The sequence below is a fragment of the Hyla sarda genome, chromosome 9 (assembly GCF_029499605.1).
Source record: "Hyla sarda isolate aHylSar1 chromosome 9, aHylSar1.hap1, whole genome shotgun sequence".
NCBI lineage: Eukaryota > Metazoa > Chordata > Amphibia > Anura > Hylidae > Hyla > Hyla sarda.
In genome coordinates, this window is record NC_079197.1 from 135,724,314 (window position 1) to 135,746,805 (window position 22,492).

At 45.5% G+C, this 22,492-nt stretch overlaps 1 protein-coding gene across 1 annotated transcript in view; it reads right to left on the minus strand.

Annotated features, from left to right (window-relative positions):
• Positions 1-354: 354 nt before the first annotated feature.
• KPTN (kaptin, actin binding protein) overlaps positions 355-22,492 on the minus strand; it is a 53,069-nt gene continuing 30,931 nt past the window's right edge. Inside the window, 6 exon segments of the mRNA XM_056539500.1 lie at positions 355-657; positions 10,785-10,940; positions 15,081-15,216; positions 19,380-19,458; positions 19,864-19,971; positions 21,607-21,716. Coding sequence (XP_056395475.1) covers positions 499-657; positions 10,785-10,940; positions 15,081-15,216; positions 19,380-19,458; positions 19,864-19,971; positions 21,607-21,716 — 748 coding nt within the window. The 3' untranslated portion in view covers positions 355-498.

Consider the following 22,492-nt stretch of genomic DNA (forward strand, 5'->3'; position numbering starts at 1 on the left):
GGTATGTACTAAAATCACCTTATGGTGGAGAACCCCTTTAATCCCATTGTGGCGTTTACCCCTTTATTATATTTGGATATTACTGTGCTCTGCACATCTCTCACCATTGTGTTTTTTGTTAATTGAAATTGTGTAATTAAAACAAAACAACTAATGAATTGCAGCATTATGTGGGAACTATATGGCAGTAGTATGTAATTTCTTTAAGTAGTTATTATGGCAGGTATTATGTGTATATGGTAGTATGGTCCTGACACTATATATAGGAGCCCCATGATTCCCTTCACAGTTATCATCATACTTCTATACAGGACTCTACTTACCACAGGCTGCACATCACACACAGATCATACCTCCAAGACTAAACTTTTAATATAAACTTTTCCCATCCAATGCCGAGACCTGTATGGCTTATTTATCACAACAATGGCATTGGGCTCAGAAGGCAGTTTTTTCAATACAACACAATAACTTCTAGGGTTTTGATAAGAAAGCAGTTCATGTTCCTCGAGCTGGCGAGTTGTTGGCTGCAGCATCGGGGCACGTCTCTGCCTCTACTTCTTTCTGTATGGGTGACATGTCTGGTATCTTGGCTATATTCTCTATTCGCCGGCGTAGCCTCTGGATAAGACATTGTGACGTCTTCGCTAAGCTGTGCTGTACAGAGGGAAAAGAGACACACCACAGGTCACACACACAACATAGTCATCACAACACCAGTGCGCTCAACAGATAACGTGAAATACAATGACACATTTGTGATTGATCAACCAAAACTAGAGTTGAGAAAAAAAATAGGGTTTTGGCTACATAATAGGGTTTGTCCAGGATTAAAAAACAACATGGCTGTTTTCTTTTAAAGACAGCAAAACACATGTCCACCGGTTGAGGAGTATTGCAGATAAGCGCCATTCAGGTAATCCAGCTGAGCTGCAATACCAGATACATGCCATGGTGTGTTTCTGATGGTTTGGTTTTCTGATCGCTTCTCCTTAACCAATCAAGATTCATAAGACCTTTTGGAAAATATGAATCTCGATTGGTTAAAGGGGTACTCACCGCTAAGGATAGGGGATAAGATGTGTGATCTCTGCTGCAGCACCCCAGTCATCCTGTGCACGGAGCGAACTCCAATCTGTGTGGTATGACTGGCGACCACAGCCGCCACGCCCCTTCCATTTATGTCTATGGGAGGAGGCGTGATGTACTCCAAGCTTCCAAGTTCTGGATGCTGCCGGCCCGGAGATCGTGAGGGGTCCCCAGCAGCAGGATCCCTGCAATCACACATCCTATCCCCTATCCTTTGGATAGGAGATAAGATGTTTTGCGGTGGAGTACCCCTTTAAGGAGAAAAAAATTGAAACCGTGGCTTTTATAAGACAGCGTCAGACCACCACAGACACACCATGGCATGTATCTGATATTACGGCTCAGCTGCATTACCTAAATGGAGCTTATCTGCAATACTACACTCAGCCGGTGGACAAGTGTGGTGCTGTTTTTGGGAGAATGCTGCCATATTTTTTTTAATCCTGGACAACCCCTATGATGTAGCCAATACCCAAATTTTTTCTTTACTCAAAAAACTAGCAACCTGATTGGTTCAACAGAACAATGGGCCTCACAACTGTAATGCAAACACTAAAATGCGGCCATGTTGCGGCCGCTTGGATACAACCTAACTCTGATGGATGAACAGACTCTGACAAAAACTTTTGTGGCTGCAGACCAAGAGGAAACAGCTCGACTTGTACGGTATATTGTGCCAGCAGAATGTGCAAAATCACCAGGAAACTAATTAAGAGCTTCTGGATAATTATTAATCAAGCGGATAGTCGAGGACGTAGCAGGTGTAAAGTGAAGGCCGTAGCCTGATCTCCGCAGGAAAAGAGAAAGATGATTTGTGCACGAAATAATGAAGACGCCATGGTGAGCGCCATCATGAGATATGCCACTTTAATAAGGTTGCACAACAGGTTGGCTGCACTGTGAAATATGTACAGCTATCAACAGACATAGTGGGAGCGCGCTGTCGCTTTACAGCACACAGGCAAATTCTTCCTAGTCTATAATGCATCTGCCTATTACCAAAATATGACTTTAAAATGGCAGAATGACAACATGACAGAATATGTCCAAATAACATCTAGCTCCTGCACCAAGAACACATCCCCAAGTATGCCCAAGATACATGTTTAACCCATTCACGACCCAGCCCATTTTCACCTTCAGGACCTGGGCATTTTTTGCACATCTGACCACTGTTACTTTAAACATTAATAACTCTGGAATGCTTTTACTTATCATTCTGATTCCGAGATTGTTTTTTCGTGACATATTCTACATTGGTAAAATTTCACTGATATTTGCATCCTTTCTTGGTAAAAAATCTAAAAATTTCCTGAAAACTTTGAAAATTTTGCATTTTTCTAACTTTGAAACTCTCTGCTTGTAAGGAAAATGGATATTCAAAATAAATTATATATTGATTCACATATACAATATGTCTACTTTATGTTTGCATCAAAAAATTTACGTGTTTTTACTTCTGGAGGACACCAGAGGGCTTCAAAGTTCAGCAGCAATTTTCCAATTTTTCTCAAGATTTTCAAAATCGTACTTTTTCAGGGACCAGTTCAGGTTGGAAGGGGATTTTAAGGGTCTTCATATTAGAAATACCCCATAAATGACCCCATTATAAAAACTGCACCCCCCAAAGTATTCAAAATGACATTCAGTCAGCGTTTTAACCCTTTAGGTGTTTCACAGGAATAGCAGCAAAGTGAAGGAGAAAATTCACAATCTTCATTTTTTTACACTCGCATGTTCTTGTAGACCCAATTTTTGAATTTTTACAAGGGGTAAAAGGAGAGAAATCACCCTAAAATTTGTAACCCAATTTCTCTCGGGTAAGGAAATACCTCATATGTGTATGTAAAGTGTTCGGCGGGCGCAGTAGAGGGCTCAGAAGGGAAGGAGCGACAATGGGATTTTGGAGAGTGAGTTTTTCTGAAAGGGTTTTTGGGGGGCATGTCCCATTTAGGAAGCCCCTATGGTGCCAGAACAGTGGACCCCCCCCCCCCCACATGTGACCCCATTTTGGAAACTACACCCCTCATGGAATTTAATAAGGGGTACAGTGAGCATTTACACCCCACTGGCGTTTGACAGATATTTGAAACAGTGGACTGTGCAAATGAAACATTTTATTTTTCATTTTCACAGCCCACTGTTCCAAAAATCTGTCATACACCAGTGGGGTGTAAATGCTCACTGTACCCCTTATTACATTCCGTGAGGGGTGTAGTTTCCAAAATGGGGTCACATATGGATATTTATTGTTTTGCGTTTATGTCAGAACTGCTGTAACAATCAGCCACCTCTGTGCAAATCACCTCAAATGTACATGGTGCACTCTCCCTTCTGGGCCTTGTTGTGCGCCCCCAGAGCACTTTGCGCCCATATATGGGGTATCTCCGTACTCGGGAGAAATTGCATTACAAATTTTGGGGGTCTTTTTTCCCTTTTACCTCTTGTGAAAATGAAAAGTATCTGGCAACACCAGCATGTCAGTGTAAAAAATTTAATTTTTATACACTAACATGCTGGTGTAGACCCCAACTTCACCTTTTCATGGGGGTTAAAGAAGAAAAAGCCCCCCAAAATTTGTAAGGCAATTTCTTCCGAGTATGCAGATACCCCATATGTGTCCCAAAACTGTTGCCCTGAAATACGACAGGGCTCCAAAGTGAGAGAGCGCCATGCGCATTTGAGGCCTAAATTAGGGATTTGCATAGGGGTGGACATAGGGGTATTCTACGCCAGCGATGCCCAAACAGGGTGCCTCCAGCTGTTGCAAAACTCCCAGCATGCCTGGACAGTCAATGGCTGTCCGGCAATACTGGGAGTTGTTGTTTTGCAACAGCTGGAGGCTCCATTTTGGAAACAGTAGCGTACCAGACGTTTTTCATTTTTATTGGGGAGGGGGGCTGTGTATGGATATGTGTATATGTAGTGTTTTTAACTTTTTATTTTAGGTTAGTGTAGTGTAGTGTTTTTAGGGTACAGTCACACGGGCAGAGGTTCACAGCAAGTTTGCCGCTGGGACTTTGAGCTGCAGTGCAAAATTTGCGCCATCTCAAACTTGCAGCACTCACTGTAAACCTCCGCCCATGTGAGTGTACCCTGCACATTCACAATGGGGGGAGGGGGGCAAACATCAAGCTGTTGCAAACTCCGAGCATGCCCTTTGGCTGTCCGTGCATGCTGGGAGTTGTAGTTTTGCAACAGCTGGAGGCACACTGGTTGCGAAACACGGAGTTAGATAAACTGGTGTTTCGCAACCAGTGTGCCTTCAGCTGTTGCAAAAACTACAAATCTCATGCAGTGACAGCAGAAGGGCATGCTGGGACTTGTAGTTATGCAACAGCTAGAGGCATACTGCTACAACTTCCAGAATGCCCTTTGGCTGTCCGTGCATGCTGGGGGTTGTAGTTATGCAACAGCTGAAGGCACACTGGTTGCAAAACACTTGAAAGTGTATTAATTAACTTAGTGTTTCCAAACTAGTGTGCCTTCAGCTGTTGCAAAACTACAACTCCCAGCATGCATGGTCTGTCAGTGCATGCTGGGAGTTATAGTTTTGCAACAGCTGGAGGCACACGGGTTGGGAAACACTGAGTTAGGAAATGGACAATGTTTCCCAACTAGTGTGCCTCCAAATGTTGCAAAACTACAACTCCCAGCATGCCCAGACTGCCAAGGCATGCTGGAAGTTGTAGTTCGGCAATATCTGAAGGATCAGATGTTGGCGAACTACAACTTCCAGCATGCTTGGGCAGTCTGGGCATGCTGGGAGTTGTAGTTTTGCAACATCTGGAGGTCCACAGTTTGGAGACCACTGTATAATGGTCTCCAATCTGTGCTCTTCCAGATGTTACAGAACTACAACTCCCAGCATGCCTGGACAGACTGAGCATGCTGAGATTTGTAGTTTTGCAACATCTGGAAGAGCACAGATTGGAGACCATTATACAGTGGTCTCCAAACTGAGGACCTCCAGATGTTGCAAAACTACAACTCCCAGCATGCACAGAAAGCCAAAGGCTGTCTGGGCATGCTGGGAGTTGCAGTTTCGAAACTCCCAGAGGCAGCGGTGAGATCGCTTTACGGCGATATCACTGCTGCCAATGAAGATGGCGCCCTGCTGCTGCAAACTCACCGCGGGGGCGCACCACCGCCAGGACCGCCTGGAGGATGCTGCTCGCGCCGGGACCACTCGGGACACCGCATGGCCGGGCAAGTGACGCCGGGGGACGGGTAAGGGACACTTAGCAGAGCGGTGTGTGTCCCGATCCCCGTGACATCAGGAGGGGGCAGGGCTATGGCGTCACGAGCTCCTGGCTCCAGCATTCGGAACAGTTTGTTCCAAGCGCTGAACAGCGGAGTACCCCTTTAACCCCTTCCCGACCTATGACATACCTGTACGTCATGAGTGGGAAGATGTTCCCGACCCATGACATACAGGTACGTCATGAACATTTTTGCCGCTACTCGCGGCATCCCGCAGCGCCCGGTAAGATGGTGGCTAGCCAGCCATCTTAGCATGCGACCACGGGAGGTCCACAGTTTGGAGACCACTGTATAATGGTCTCCAATCTGTGCTCTTCCAGATGGTCGCATGCTAAGATGGCTGGCTAGCCACCATCTTACCGGGCGCTGCGGGATGCCGCGAGTAGCGGCAAAAATGTTCATGACGTACCTGTATGTCATGGGTCGGGAACATCTTCCCACTCATGACGTACAGGTATGTCATAGGTCGGGAAGGGGTTAAAGGGGTACTCCGCTGTTCAGCGCTTGGAACAAACTGTTCCGAATGCTGGAGCCAGGAGCTCGTGATGCCATAGCCCTGCCCCCTCCTGATGTCACGCCCCGCCCCCTCAATGCAAGTCTATGGGAGGGGGCGTGACGCTGTCACGCCCCCTCCCATAGACTTGCACTGAGGGGGCGGGGCTATGACATCACAAGCTCCAGGCGCCGGCTCCAGCTTTCCGAACGGTTTGTTCCAAACGCTGAGCAGCGTAGTCACTGCAGCAAGGGTTCAGTTTAATTCAGCGCCAACTCAGGGAAAATAAAGCATCAAGGCCTGTTTGTGTAAGCACACGTTTGGTTATGCTCTTTGTTGGCAATTTGCTCCAGTTAACTTATAGATGGAAGTCCCCTGTTTGAGATCTCCAATAACTGAGAATGCCCAGAGAGAGGTTTGAAAATGTGTTTTCTGAATCAAAGTATTAGGGTACGTTCACACTGACAAATATGTGCAAGGAATTTGCGCTGAACAAATCCGCTCAGAAATTACAGTTTTTTTCCGCGCAGAATCTGCGCGGAATCCAGCACAGAAATCAGTGCGGAGTTCAGCGCGGCATAGGAGACATTGTAAAAAAAAAAATGTTTTTGCCAATTCCATCCGGAGGTGTGGCGACCTGAAAATTTTTTTTACAGCGACTTTTATGGAGTTACGACGCGAATTCCGCATGAAGAAAGAACATGTTCATTCTTCATGCGGAACGGAATTCAGTGACAGAATTCGCTAGTGGAAATTCCTCAGTGTGAACTGAGGAGCAGAATTTTCATTACATGCTATGGGGATTTTCACTGCTGAATGATTTGGAGAGGAATAAGCGAGCAGAATTACTTGTGGAAATTCCTCTCCAAACCTTCAGTGTGAACATACCCTTAAAGTGTACCTTTCATAAAAATTAACTTCTGACATGTCACAGAGACATGTCAAAAGATTTTATTAGTTGGGGGTTTCAGTGCTGAGACCCCCATAGATCAGGAGAACGAGCGAAGATAAGCGTGTGGTTGTGCAATGTACTCCCCGTCTCTCAGTGAAATTTGTCTTGCTGCCCTGTAGACTTAAAAGGGGTATTCCAGGAAAAACTTTTTTTTTATATTATCTGGCTCCAGAAAGTTAAACAGATCTGTAAATTACTTCTATTAAAAAAATCTTAATCCTTTCAATAATTATCAGCTGCTGAAGTTGAGTTGTTGTTTTCTGTCTGGCAACAGTGCTCTCTGCTGACATCTCTGCTTGTCTCAGGAACTGCACAGAGTAGAAGAGGTTTGCTATGGGGATTTGCTTCTAAACTGGGAGGTTCCCGAGACACGTGTCATCAGAGAGCACTTAGACAGAAAAGAACAACTCAACTTCAGCAGCTCATAAGTACTGAAAGGATTCGGATTTTTTAATAGAAGAAATTTACAAATCTGTTTAACTTTCTGGAGCCAGTTGATATATAAAAAAAAGTTTTTCCCTGGAATACCCCTTTAAGCTGACTGGAGCAGCGAGACAAAGATTGTTGAGAGAAAAGGAGTAAAGTGCACTACCATGTGCTTCTCCTCGCTCGTTCTCCTGGTCGGTGGGGGTCTCAGCACTGATAATAAAATCTTTTGACAATAAAATCTTTTGACAGGTCTTAGTAATTTTAAATAACAAATACTCTTTAGTAAAATGAGAATCAACACTGGGGTTTAGATTGCAGCCTGACTATCACGCCATCTTCATTTGAGCCGAGATGGTGAAATAATCCCATAAATGTTGTGATGCTGAAGTGTCAGTAAGGAAAAGTGCAAGCAAATATCTTAAGATAAGGAGGTTTAGACTGAACAGACTGATCTACCGCTCCTGTGTGACATATGAGATCATTCCTCTTCAGATCATTTGTGATTTATAGCCTGTGTGTCTCAGCGTACAATTAATTTCGGTGACAACGTGGTACTCGAAATAAGAAATGACGAGTGATCCACCAGTAACCCTGACTCACATGTCTTGTGTGTGGACCCGCAGAGGACAGTCACCTCTACCCACCGTTTGTATAGCAGTATTCCAGGATGTTTTTTATTTGACTATGCTACAGGGGCTGTAAAGTTAGTGTAGTTCATAATATAGTGTCTGTACCTGGGTGTGATTGTTTTCTCACAATTCTTCTGTGATTTTCACCCCAATATTTATTTTTACCAACCTACAAAATGACTAGGGATCAATCTATATCGATTTTTTTGGGCCAATATGGATAATCTGCCACTTTTAGGCCAATAGCCGATAACTTATACCAATGTTCCGGTATAAATTATCGGCTATTTCAAACCACAACCCCCCCTCCCCCCCCGGCGGGCCAGAAGCCATTGCAGATCAATTATTTAAAGCGGGCGCTTTAAATCAATGAACTGCAGCGGCTTTTGCGGTGCCAGAGACCGCCGCTGCCCGCTGCTCTCCCCATGCATGTCCTGGGGTCCTGAACCTAACCACCACGGTTGTCCAACGGAACGCGTGGGGATCTGGTGACCCCGTCCTCCTTCACTCCTCCACCTTTATTTGGCCCTTGATGTCTGGTCTGTGTGGTAAACTAACATAGTGCAACGTTGCAGTCAGTTAGTGTATGGTTGATTATATTATTATTGTGATATATACCTTTATTGATATCATTGCTTTCTGCATTACTGTTCTTTGTATATGATCCGCAGACCCGACACGATTATTGAGGACGGGTGTCAGGTAGGAGAGGGGGTTCATGGCCCCCCCCGTTGTGTGCTGGTTTTAGTTAGCCAGAGATTTTATTGCTTTTTCTCTTCTGTGTGCAATTGCATGTTATAATGTATATTTTTTGTATCAATAAACATTTTCAATTAATTATATTGGGTGTGCTACCATTTATCAGTGATAACTTTTTCTGGTTTGGACATCCCCCCCATCCTCTGGCCACATACCGCCGCTGCCCCATTGTCTCCCCCCATCCTCTGGCCACATACCGCCAGCGCCCCAATGTCTCCCCCCATCCTCTGCCCACATACCGCCGCTGCCCCAATGTCTCCCCCCATCCTCTGCCCACATACCGCCGCTGCCCCAATGTCTCCCCCCATCCTCTGCCCACATACCGCCGCTGCCCCATTGTCTCCCCCATCCTCTGCCCACATACCGCCGCTGCCCCATTGCCTCCCCCCATCCCTGGTGTTATAATTACCTGTTCCCGGGGGTCCGTGATCCTTCTGGTTCCGTTGGCGTCCTGCGCTGTTACTGTGCGCACTGATTGTGAAGTTGCGTTGGGGACAACACTCGTCATTACGCAGCGCAGCACACAGCAATAGCACAGGAGCCAGAAGGATCGCGGACCCCGGGAACAGGTAATTATAACACTGGGGATGGGGGGAGGCGATGGGGCGGCGGCGGTATGTGGGCAGAGGATGGGGGGAGGCAATGGGGTAGCGGCGGCGATGGTCGTCTCTGGCCGGGGAATTATCGGCATATCGGCAAGGTAATTGCCGATACTGATAATGTCCAAAATCGCGATTATCGGCCAAACCAATAAACGGTCGATCGCTAAAAATGACTGATTTTTCCCAGGTTGTAGTGCGGCCAAGACTTGACTCACTAGTCAGCTGATGACAGGGAGCCTGTCTGCTTCAATGGGTGGACAGATTGCTTGGTGGGAGAGAGATCAATCTGCAACTAATGCAACAGCTGTAGGCACCCTGACTGAAAACCACAGGTCTTTTGAATGGATGCAGCTCATTTATGTTTCAATGGGTGGGGTGGCTGATGTGTGGGAGGGAGGAAAATGGAATTATGGGATTTGTAGGCAAAAAAGAAAACTCAAAAAGGAAATACCAGTTCACAAAAAGCTAGCCACAGTGTTATGGTAATCTCACAACATAGCCATTTATCCCCAAGACAAGCGCAGATCCTTCCTAAGCATGTCTATCACTGTCTGCCAAGTATGTACTAAAATCACCTTATGGTGGATAACCCCTTTAAGGTTGCATTCACATCACAATTCTTACATACGGGGCCCGGATCCGGCCAGGAGATCCATTAGGCACTCCATTATCCCAGCAGGAACCCATCCCCATCTAATTAATTTGAATGAGCTGACTGGAGTCAGATAGTGACTCCGGTCAGCTCATTTCTGCCCTGTATCCGGTTACCTAGTATACCACGGTTTTCAGTCAGGTCACTAAACCGGATACAGGGCAAAAATGAGCTGATCGCAGTCAATATCTGACTCTGGTCGGCTCATTCAAATTAATGAGCTGGGGGCTGGGTTTGGCTGTAATATTGCAGCACCTGGTTTTTAAATCTCCCAGCCGGATCCGGTCACCGTATGTAAGAATCCTGATGTTAATGCAGCCTAAGACATAGTTTAAAGCATAACTGCAATTGCGCTTCGGCAGCAGGATATCTGTTTTAATCACCTGCTACTTTGTTGCCCGAGACAACAACAATCAGGATACGGATTTAGGTGAATTCCCATAGACTTGCATGGGACTTCTGTGTCCTGATTGCTGATCCAAGAGGGCTAAGTCGCAGGAGATCTAAACAGGTATAATGCTGCCAGAGCGATATTGCAGTAATCTTTTAAACGCATACAATATATGCTCCCAATATAGCTATGTTCACATTATGATTTTTTTATACAATTATAAAATTGGCAAATATATTGCTTACTTAATCTTGGTTTGATTCTGGGTTACAGCCTGCATTATAATACAAAGCTGCATTGTGTGACTTTCCGTAATGAAATCTCCCAGGATTCCCTGTTTGGGCAAGGCATTATATGATATATATATAAAATGGTGCCATAATTCAATGCTGCACAAAGCATTAGGGGTGTTGGGGGCATGTCTGTCACCAATCTGCTGACAGGTTGTAGTATAAGTAGTAGGCCATCATATGTACTTTTACTTGGTATCGGAAAGGAAAGACAGAAGGGATCCTAAGGTTTCACCTGTAGTATGTGGAGTCCTTTGAGACACATAATGGCCAGCTCGCACAATCCGTCCCATGTTAAATCCACGTGTGCTATGCAGAGCAGCGGACTGGGGAAACTTCTTTGCCACATAAGCTGAAACTGACCCTCTTTGTACTTGTAACACAGAAGCTCCTATAGATGAGGAGAGAATAACCAAGCATGAGAATAAAATATGTAGTCCTAAACACGACTGACGTTTCAAGACCCAGTCTGCACAATCCAAGAGTCAAAAAGTATTTAAAATTAACCAGTGGAGTCATCTTAAAGGAGTAGTCTAGTGCAGACTATTCCAACTCCGTTCTGCCTGGGCTGAAAAAAAAGAAAATAAACTTTCACTCACCTTCCTGCCTTCCCCTGGAGCAACACTACAGCTGCTCCGTTTCCGTCTTCTTCCTGTGCATGGATCGTCACAAGGCGCTCAGCCTATCACAGGCCGCAGCGATGTCCCACCTTGGCCGGTGATAGGCTGAGTGCCGTGTGACGATCCGTGCACAGGAAGAAGGCAAAAGACCGGACCAGAGGAAAGTTTGTTTTCATTTTTTTTCAGCCCAGGCAGAATGAAGTTGGAATAGTCTGCACTAGACTACTCCTTTAAAAGGAAACTTACACTTTTACAGAGATTTCCAGGGCGTGAAAGCTTGTAAGTACCTGGTTTAGCACCCAGGCCTAAATATAAGTCTTCAGGGATAAAAAAGAAAAAAAAACCACAGTGAACTACTCCAAATGAAGAGAAGGTATTGAAGTGCGGCAGTGACACTTAGTAACAACTTGGCCTGTTTTTCCATGGGTAATCACACATCAGGGAGCCACAGGCAGCTTAGCGCTCTCGCAGGCGCCACTATTTAATTAGATTCATTGTTTACACCTTCTTTGCCAGCTTCACCCACCCATACAACCGACATGTGTCAGTGGGCGGTAATCTAATTAATCTAAAGCTGCTACACTGCAATTCACCCGCCTTCACAGTGCTATTTCCGGGGAATAGAACATTAGTGACGGTTCATCTTCTGCGCAGAGGGCACTGACCTGTTACCTTGGTATGAAGAAATAGGTATCAAACACCAAAAGCAACCCCCCTCAATGTAAGTTGATCATATGCTACAATTATATCAATAATTCAAAGAAAAAAGCGTATATAGATGCAGGTAACAAAAATTCACAAATTTTATGAGTACCAAATGCACAAAAAGGGCAAACATAAAAAAAAACACATAAAATGTATAGCAGTATAAAAGATACAACTCCTAGATTGTGGCTCTATAGTAAGGTGCATAAGAGACTAAGATGGTTTCCCCAGTAAACGGGCATAAAGGGCTAGAACTGGGAGCCCAACAACAAATAAATAAAGTGCATAAGTAAATTACCTAGTGGTGTGGGTGAGAGTATAAGACCAGACCGCCTTGGCCCGACATTTCACCAAAATATGCTTCTTCCGGGGCGACGCCCCGGAAGAAGCCTATTTTGGTGAAATGTCGGGCCACGGCGTCGCCCCGAAGCAGCCTATTTTGGTGAAATGTCGGGCCATGGCGTCGCCCCGAAGAAGCCTATTTTGGTGAAATGTCGGGCCATGGCGTCGCCCCAGAAGAAGCCTATTTTGGTGAAATGTCGGGCCACGGCGTCGCCCCGAAGAAGCCTATTTTGGTGAAATGTCGGGCCATGGCGTCGCCCCAGAAGAAGCCTATTTTGGTGAAATGTCGGGCCACGGCGACGCCCCGGAAGAAGCCTATTTTGGTGAAATGTCTGGCCATGGCGTCGCCCCAGAAGAAGCCTATTTTGGTGAAATGTCGGGCCACGGCGCCGCCCCGAAGAAGCCTATTTTGGTGAAATGTCTGACCACGGCGTCGCCCCAGAAGAAGCCTATTTTGGTGAAATGTCGGGCCACGGCGTCGCCCCAGAAGAAGCCTATTTTGGTGAAATGTTGGGCCGCGGCGTCGCCCCAGAAGAAGCCTATTTTGGTGAAATGTCGGGCCACGGCGTCGCCCCGGAAGAAGCCTATTTTGGTGAAATGTCGGGCCACGGCGTCGCCCCGGAAGAAGCCTATTTTGGTGAAATGTCGGGCCACGGCGTCGCCCCGGAAGAAGCCTATTTTGGTGAAATGTCGGGCCACTGCGGTCTGGTCTTATACTCTCACCCACACCACTAGGTAATTTACTTATGCACTTTATTTATTTGTTGTTGGGCTCCCAGTTCTAGCCCTTTATGCCTGTTTATTGGGGGAAACCATCTTAGTCTCTTATGCACCTTACTATAGAGCCACCATCTAGGATTTAACTCTTTCCTAATTTATGATTGATACACTTACCTTGGGCCATTTCTCTGTGTTTACCCATTTTATACTTTTACATTTATGTCACTTATGGCTATGTAACTATGAATTTGGTGAGCCCTGACCAGACCCCCTTCCTGCCTCTGTGATTTTGGAGTTGTATCTCTATACTGCTATACATTCATGAAGAAAAAGGTGAAAACTATCATAAGGTGTTTTTGTAGAAAACGATTCAATAATTTCACCCAGAAAGTAATACACTTGAACCACACCTGCCACTTCCCAGCCCAAGCCTTCAACCTATCCAGATCCATGTGTAAGCATGCAATGTCCTCTATTGTGTTAAACAACTTACAGAGTTTTGTATCATCGCGAAGAATGACACTTTACTGTGCAATCCCTTTTCAAGGTCATTAATGTGTGTGTATATATATATATATATATATATATATATATATATATATATACACATATATACAGTGATCCCTCAACTTACAATGGCCTCAACATACAATGTTATGGACAGTCCAGATCTGTGAAACATGTCAATGGCTGAAAGAACTGACCAATCAGAATGGGCAATTTACTGGTAAAACCCCTGTATTACTGAAGTGCATGCACTGACTGGTGTCTGGTAGCGCCCACTACAGTACAGGGAGGTATTACATGTTCTGTACTCTTTACCTGTATTACTGAAGTGTATGCACTGACTGGTGTCTGGTAGCGCCCCCTACAGTACAGGAAGGTATTACATGTTCTGTACTCTTTACCTGTATTACTGAAGTGTATGCACTGACTGGTGTCTGGTAGCGCCCCCTACAGTACAGGGAGGTATTACATGTTCTGTACTCTTTACCTGTGCCAGGGTTACCTGCTCCTTTGGGCATCAGGTGAGGGCGGCTCCATGTTACTTTTTTAGGACATTGCATGTACCGTACAGGACCCTGAAGAAGCTCCTGTCCTCTACATGGACCAGTGTTTCCCAAGCAGGGTGCCCCCAGCTGTTGCAAAACTACAACTCCCAGCATGCCCGGACAGCCAATGGCTGTCCGGGCATGCTGGGAGTTGTAGTTTTGCAACAGCTGGAAGCTCCCTGCTTGGAAAACACTGACATAGACAGTGATTACAGCTCCCAGCAGATCTTTCTTACTTTTATATGTAAGGATTTGCTTTATCTATATTAATTATTTACTTATTTTTCTTTAATTATCACTTTTTCCTATTTTCGGATGACATTTTGGGGCTTTAGAACCAATTACCAGGTTTCCATAGAGTTCTGGTCTCAACATACAATGGTTTCAACATACAATGGTCGTCCCAGAACCAATTAAAATTGTAACTTGAGGGAGCACTGTGTATATATATATATATATATATATATATATGGCCCAGTACTAACCCCTGCTGTATCCCATTAGTAACAGTCGCCCAATTAGAGTATGTACTAATAATACCCACCCTGTTTACTATCACTGAGTCAGTTGGTTACCCACATATGCCTATAGTCAGAGAACTATCAATTAGGGTCAGTTGGACAGGCAGAAGGACCCCCCCCCCCCCAAATAACTCATGGTTAAGGCATTATATAAGTGATGACAGGCTCCCTCGTACCCAGCACACCAAAAATATAGGGTAAAGCCAGCCCCACAAGGGAAACTTCTGGACCTGCCAATACCAGTGGATGCATACTGTCATTTGTATGAGATTCTGCCACCTCTCCCCCGACATCGGACATGATGAATTTCACCATCCTGGAGACAATCTGCTGTAGAGGAGCTTGGCATTAATTCCTATCCCTTTCCTTATTGAATAGGCATACACGCTCAGCTCAGCTGGGAATGCATGTCTACCATCATGTGTATAGTTGCCATTATTGTCAGCTGCTGATCTGCAGCAATTTATTTTCTATATAGAGCGAAGCTTGAGCAGAGAAGTGATGTACTGGGCATGAACACAGATACATACTGCAAATCCAAGTAGTCCCACAGCAACGCCTAACAAGCTACCTGTCCGTATGTTCCAAGCAAAATCTCTGCTTCTCCATCAAAATCCACGTCTGCTGTCACAGCGCAAAGCACGCTGTCAAACTGGTCGCTGTTTGGCAGGAGAAGCTGCTCTCGGAGGCCGTTTTGTAAGATGTTCCTAAGAGGATATTAATAAAAAAAAAAAAAATAATAATAATAATAGTGTGAATATGAATAAGCCAAGGACAAATTCCTGTGTCTGTAGCCAAACTCAATGCTTCTCTATGAAGGGGGAGGGGGATTATAAGTAGCTTCTACAGTTCTAGCATGATCTCATTCATACTACAACACTTATTAAATGATATTGCAGTGTGTATATATATATATATATATATATATATATATATGCATTTTTATATGGCTTTGTTCCTTGCATCACAATGCTCTGTCTGCGCAGGTTATACAGCAGTTCTGTAGTGTGGATGCTCATGAATCAGGCAGCTCAGAATGAACAATGCTATAAGTTCCTCCTAGAAAGTACAGGGTTTATATTGTCCACAGCATTGAGGGATGACAGATGAAACAAAAAAAAAAACAGATGGACAAAATGAAAAAAACAAAACAAAAAAACAATATCATATACCGTATATATACTCGAGTATAAGCCGACCCGAATATAAGCCGAGGCCCCTAATTTCACCCCAAAAACCCAGGAAAAGTTATTGACTCGACTATAAGCCTAGGGTGGGAAATACATAATTCACCCATGTAATCATCCAGACCCCCGTCATCATCCCCCCCCTTCATCATCACCGCCTGTCAATCCCTTCATCAGTGGTCTTCAACCTGTGGGCCTCCAGATGTTGCAAAACTACAACTCCCAGCATGCCCAGACAGCCATCGGCTGTCAGGGCATGCTGGGAGTTGTAGTTTTGAAACCTCTGGAGGTCCGCAGGTTGAAGACCACTGCGGCCTTCGTCATCATCCAGCCCCCCCCCCCCTTTTGTTTTGTACTCACCTCCCCTCAGCGGGAAGTTAGGGTGAGCTGGTCCGGGCCATCTATGCTGCAGGGATCGTCCGGTGGGGAGGGTTAGTCATTGCGGGCTGTCCATTTTCACCGGGGGGCCCTCTTCTCCGCGCTTCGGCCCCGACCCGGACTAGTATTGTTGCCCAGTGGTCTTCAACCTGCGGACCTCCAGAGGTTTCAAAACTACAACACCCAGCATGCCCGGACAGCCGATGGCTGTCCGGGCATGCTGGGAGTTGTAGTTTTGCAACATCTGGAGGTCCGCAGGTTGAAGACCACTGAAAGGGATTGACAGGCGGAGAGTTCACTCGAGTATAAGCTGAGGGAGGGGGTGTTTTCAGCACGAAACTCGGCTTATACTTGAGTACATACGGTAAGAGCAATGCTGGCTGTGTGACTGCCATCTATAGGGCACTCTGGGTTCTTTAACACAATTTGATTACATTTCACACCAGTAACATATAAAGAAACTCTTAGTTTTTATAACACAGTAAAATCTCTTTTAGAAGGCCACCCAAAATTGCAATAAAATGTGGTCTTGTATGGGAGTTGTCTTTGCCACAAATATGGCTTCTATGCAAAATGTATAGTGGACTAAAGTAAAGACACGCTCAGTGCTGTACCCCGGTATCTTTGGAGCTCCCATAAAATTAAATGGCATATGTGCCATCTACAACATGCAGTCTCTCTGAAAAGCAAATGCCCCATTCTTGAGATTGCAGGGTTATCAGCATTTGGACCCCCCGTGATGAGACATTTATCACCCAACCCATAAGATAGGGAATAAGTAGTTTTTCAACAGAAAACCCCTTTTTTTCATATGAACTGGCTCCAGAAAGTTAAACAAATTTGTAAATTACTTCTATTAAAAAATCTTAATCCTTCGCTGCAAATTTGTGGGCGCTATATAAATAAATAAATAAATAAATCCTTCCAGTACTTATCAGCTGCTGAAGTTGAGTTGTTCTTCTCAACAACAGTGCTCTCTGCTGACACCTCTGTCTGTCTCAGGAACTATCCAGAGCATGAGAGGTTTGCTATGGGGATTTGCTGCTACTCCGGACAGTTCCTGAGACAGACAGAGGTGTCAGAAGAGAGCACTGTGGTCAGACAGAAAAGAACAACGCAAACTCAGAATCTGATAAGTACTGGAAGGATTAAGATTTTTTAATAGAAGTAATTTACAAATCTGTTTAACTTTCTGTAGACAATTGTTTTTCCATGGAACACCCCTTTAACCCCTTAAGGACCAGGCCCATTTTGGCCACTGTCACTTTAAGCATTAATAACTCTGGGATGCTTTTACCTTTCATTCTGATTCTGAGATGTTTTTTTCCTGACATATTCTACTTTATGTTAGTGGGAAAATTTCATCGATACTTGCATCATTTCTTGGTGAAAAATTTGTATACTACGGTTTTAGGTCCGGTCCAAAACCGCATACGGGTCAAAAATGAGTTGACCGGAGTCACCGGAGTCAACTCCCTGTGCAAGTCACCAATTTAGGCCTCAAATGTACGTAGTGCGCTCACTCCTGAGCCTTGTTGTGCGCCCACAGAGCATTTTACCTCCACATATGGGGTATTTCCATACTCAGGAGAAATTGCGTTACTAATTTGGGGGGGGGGGGGCTTTTTTGCCTTTTACCTCTTGTGAAAATAAAAAGTATGGGGCAACACCAGCATATTAGTGTAAACATTTTTTTTTTTTTACACTAACAGGCTGGTGTAGCTCCCAACTATTCCTATTCATAAGGGGTAAAAGGAGAAAAAGCCCCCAGAATTTGTAGTGCAATTTCTCCCGAGTACGGCAATACACCATATGTGACCCTAAACTGTTTTCTTGAAATACGACAGGGCTCCGAAGTGAGAGAGCGCCATGCGCATTTGAGGACTAAATCAGGGATTGCATAGGGGTGGACATAGGGGTATTCTATGCCAGTGATTCCCAAACAGGGTGCCTCCAGCTGTTGCTAAACTCCCAGCATGCCTGGACAGTCAGTGGCTGTCCGGAAATGCTAGGAGTTGATGTTTTGCAACAGTTGGAGGCTCAGTTTTGGAAACACTGCCGTATGATTTGTTTTCATTTTTATTTGGGGGGGGGGGGGGGGGGACAGTGTAAGGGGGTGTATATGTAGTGTTTTACCCTTTATTATGTGTTAGTGTAGTGTAGTGTTTTTAGGGTACATTCGCACTGGCGGGCGTTTACGGTGAGTTTCCTGCTAGGAATTTGCGCTGCGGCAATAAAATTGCCGCAGCTCAAACTTGAAGCAGGAAACTTACTGTAAACCCGCCCGTGTGAATGTACCCTGTACCCTGCACCTCCAGCTGTTGCAAAACTACAACTCCCAGCATGTACTGACAGACCGTGCATGCTGGGAGTTGTACGTTTGCAACAGCTGGAGGCACGCTGGTTGGAAAACCTTCAGATAGGTTCTGTTACCTAACTCAGTATTTTCCAACCAGTGTGCCTCCAGCTGTTGCAAAACTATAACTCCCAGCATGTACTGATCACTGAAGGGCATGCTGGGAGATGTAGTTATACAACAGCTGGAGGTACGCAACTACAACTCCCAGCATGCCGAGACAGCTGTTTGGGCATGCTGGGATTTGCAGTTTTGCAACATCTGGAGGGCCTAAGTTTAGAGACCACTGCACAGTGATCTCCAAATTGTGACCCTCCAGCTGTTGCAAAACTATAAATCCCAGCATGCCCAAACAGCTGTCTGGGAATGCTGGGAGTTGTAGTTTTGCAACATCTGGAGGGCCACAGTTTAGAGACCACTGTATAGTGGTCTCAAACTGTAGCCCTCCAAATGTTGCTAGGCAACTCACCGGCTTCAGTAGGATCCAGGGAGCCGCATCGCCATCCTCTTCGGCCGCCATTCGCCGCCCGCTGATGATGGTTAAGTGGACTTCGGCGTCGGTCCCTGTCGGTTTCCCCGTTCTGCCCAGCCTACAGTGGGTGGTCAGAACGGGTAAACTGAAAGTTAACCCCCCCCCCCCCCCCCCCGCCCCCGATCTGCTGTTGGTCATCGCTTCTATTCGACCAATAGCAGGGATAGGAGGGGTGGCACCCCTGCCACCTCATTCCTATCCCTTCAGGGGGATCGTGGGTGTCTTGGACAACCCCGATCCCCCTTATTTTCCGGGTCACAGGAGACCCGGAATCAGCCAGCAGTCACCCCGGTCCGGTCCCCACCCGGCGCACGGCGGGGACCGAAATTCCCACGGACGTATGCGTACGCCTTGGTCCTTCACTGGTCAATGCCTCTTTTATGAGCACAGAAAAAAGTATTACATAATGGACTTTACCAATAAACTGCAGACAGCTCTACGGTGCTGGTCACCAAGACATTGTACTGCTCCGGAAAAATACGGTCTTCCTCAGAGCCTGAAATACAAAGAGAAATATAGGGAGAAAAAAAAAATTATAACAAGACAAAGGCGCTAGCTGGTGCCGTTAACACAGGTAACAATAGTGGCAACACCTAATAGTGCATATAATAATTCTAGTGCTGCACGGCGGCTGCCCCATCCCAGACCGATCACAAGAAGTATTGATCCACATACTTTATTTTTCGGACAATGCGTTTTGAGAAACGAATTCTCTTGTCGTCAGGTCCTGACGAAACTTGTCCGAAAATAAAGCATTTATTTTATTATTTTATCAGTGTCCGCGGTCAATTCGTTTTTTTTTTTTTTTTCCTCCAGTGAACCCATGTGGATCAATGCTTCTTGAAAAAACCCAGTTCCCAAATATACAGTGCTGGCTGATAACATTTGCCATTATACTCACCATTCATTGTGCATGCCCCTTCTGCTCCTGCATTGGCATTTGGTATACTAAATATGAGCACTTTAGAAAGAGGACCATCCTGTTGTAGAGACCAACTTTGCAGAATATCTGACCAAAAAAAAGACAAGAGAGGTTAAAGGAGTTTTTAAGCTCATACTCACCCCTAATACCTGGTGGAAGTGTGCAAAGGTGCTATAAACCAACTGCAGCAGCAAATCACTGGTCTTTCTCTTGCATGTGACTGCTAAGGCCGGTCACCGTACGCTTTTTCTGGGCAGTACAGGACCATGGGTGGGGGGACTAGATTTGTTCATTTTTTATCCTGTCCTAACCTGCTAGCCAGACATTTTTTTAAAACCCCTCTTATATAGGTCAAGGAGGCATATGCTGGGAGGTCAAAAGTAACAACCACCACATAGACATTACTTCCTACCATTTTGCAGGTTATATATACACAAGCCACGGTCCCCTCCTCCCCACATATACAGCGGTCCCTCAACATACGATGGTAATCCGTTCCAAATGGACCATCGTTTGTTGAAACCATCGTATTTTGAGGGATCCGTGCAATGTAAAGTATAGGACAGTGGTCTACAACCTGCGGACCTCCAGATCTTGCAAAACTACAACACCCAGCATGCCCGGACAGCCGCTGGCTGTCCGGGCATGCTGGGTGTTGTAGTTTTGCAACATCTGGAGGTCCGCAGGTTGAAGACCACTGTTAGAGGAAGTTCTACTCACCTGTCCCCGCCGCTCCGGACCGTCACCACTCGTCACCGCTGCCCTGGATGTCGCCCTCCATCGCTGTCGCCACGTCCCCAGGGTGTCCCCAATGCTCCGGCAAGGCCTCTGCTTCCCCGGCATCCGCGCTCTCCGTCGCCGCCATCACGTTGTTACGCACGCCGCTCCTATTGGATGACGGGACGGCGCGTGCAGCAACGTGATAACGACGATGGAGAGCGCCGACGATGCAGGGGATCCCGAAGAGGACGCGCCAGAGCCCCGAGGACAGGTAAGTGACCATCACCGGAGCTCACGGGACACACTGTAAACGGCTATCCGGTGGCAGCTGAAGCAGTCTGTGCTACCGGATAGCCGTTTATGCGATGGCCCCGACATACAAAAGCATCGTATGTTGATGCTGCCTTCACCATGCGATGGCCTCTGAGAGGTCATCACATGTTGAAATTATCGTATGTCGGGGCCATCGTATGTCGAGGGGTCACTGTATTCTGGTGAAACCGACATGTGACCCTACAAGCTCCATGTAACCACACAGAATAATAATACAAACAGTGTGTCTCCAGCTGTGGCAAAATTACAGTCTCCCAGCATGAGTCACAGAACTACAACTTCCAGCATGCCCGTTCAGCCTTCGGCTGAACGGGCATGCTGGAAGCTGTAGTTCTGTGACAGTTGGAGGTACACTGTTCGAAAAACACTGCTTTAAGGGTATTAGGCCTACAACAGCGACTCCTAGTGGCAAGTTTTTAAAAAAAAAACATAAAGAACATTAGCAAAGAAAAAAAAAAATCTAGTTCACTGGCCATATACATTTATGTATCAATACTGTGAATAACACTGTATAATGATGACACCCGATAGTCCAGTCTTCCTTTGCTGTAAGCCCATTTTGGTGTTGGACCTTTTGCTAGGATGGCACAATCCCCCAGTGCGCATCTTCTCATGTACAACCATTGTAATTGATGCACAACACATATCCAGCACTCTACACCAGTATACCTCGCTTCCCTTGGTCCACATGTGATACACAGAAGTATCCGCTCTGACATCCATACGCTGTAATTCGCCTCTGGGTATCTGGGATGTTGTGAACGCTCAACCAGGTGACGCTGCAAATTAAATAAATAGGTCCATTAGTTTCCGCACATTTGCGTGTCTGCTTTAATATGTCCTATTAGGGTGCATTCACACATACAGTATCCTGCACATATTTGATGCACAGGATTTGAAGCTGAAGATTTGAAGCAGTGTTCTGTCATTAAGTTTACATTGAGATCTGCAGCTTCAATTCCTGCACATCAAATATGCGCAGGATACTGTACGTGTGAATAGACCTCTAGGGTGTACATGGGTAACAGAAGATACATAGGATTTTTTCTATAAGCTAGAGCAAACAGCGACTCTCGTTCTAAAGCTTTCATCTTTGCAGCCCGCCTACACTTGTGGATTTTAAAGGGGTACTAGCATGGGATATTTCTGGGATAACCCCTTTAATTAAATGCTGCTGCGCATGTGCAGTCGTACACAACCTCCACTTAAAGGGGTACTCCTGTGGAAAACTTATTTTTTTTAAATCAAATGGTGCCAGAAAGTTAAACAGATTTGTAAATCACTTCTATTAAAAAATCGTAATCCTTCAGGTACTTTTTAGGGGCAGTATACTAAAGAGAAATCCAAAAAAGAAATGCATTTCCTCTGATGTCACGACCACAGTGCTCTCTGCTGACCTCTGCTGTCCATTTTAGGAACTGTCCAGAGCAGCATATGTTTGCTATGGGGATTTTCTCCTACTCTGGACAGTTCCTAAAATGGACAGTAGAGGTCAGTAGAGAGCACTGTGGTCATGACATCAGAGGAAATGCATTTCTTTTTTGGATTTCTCTTT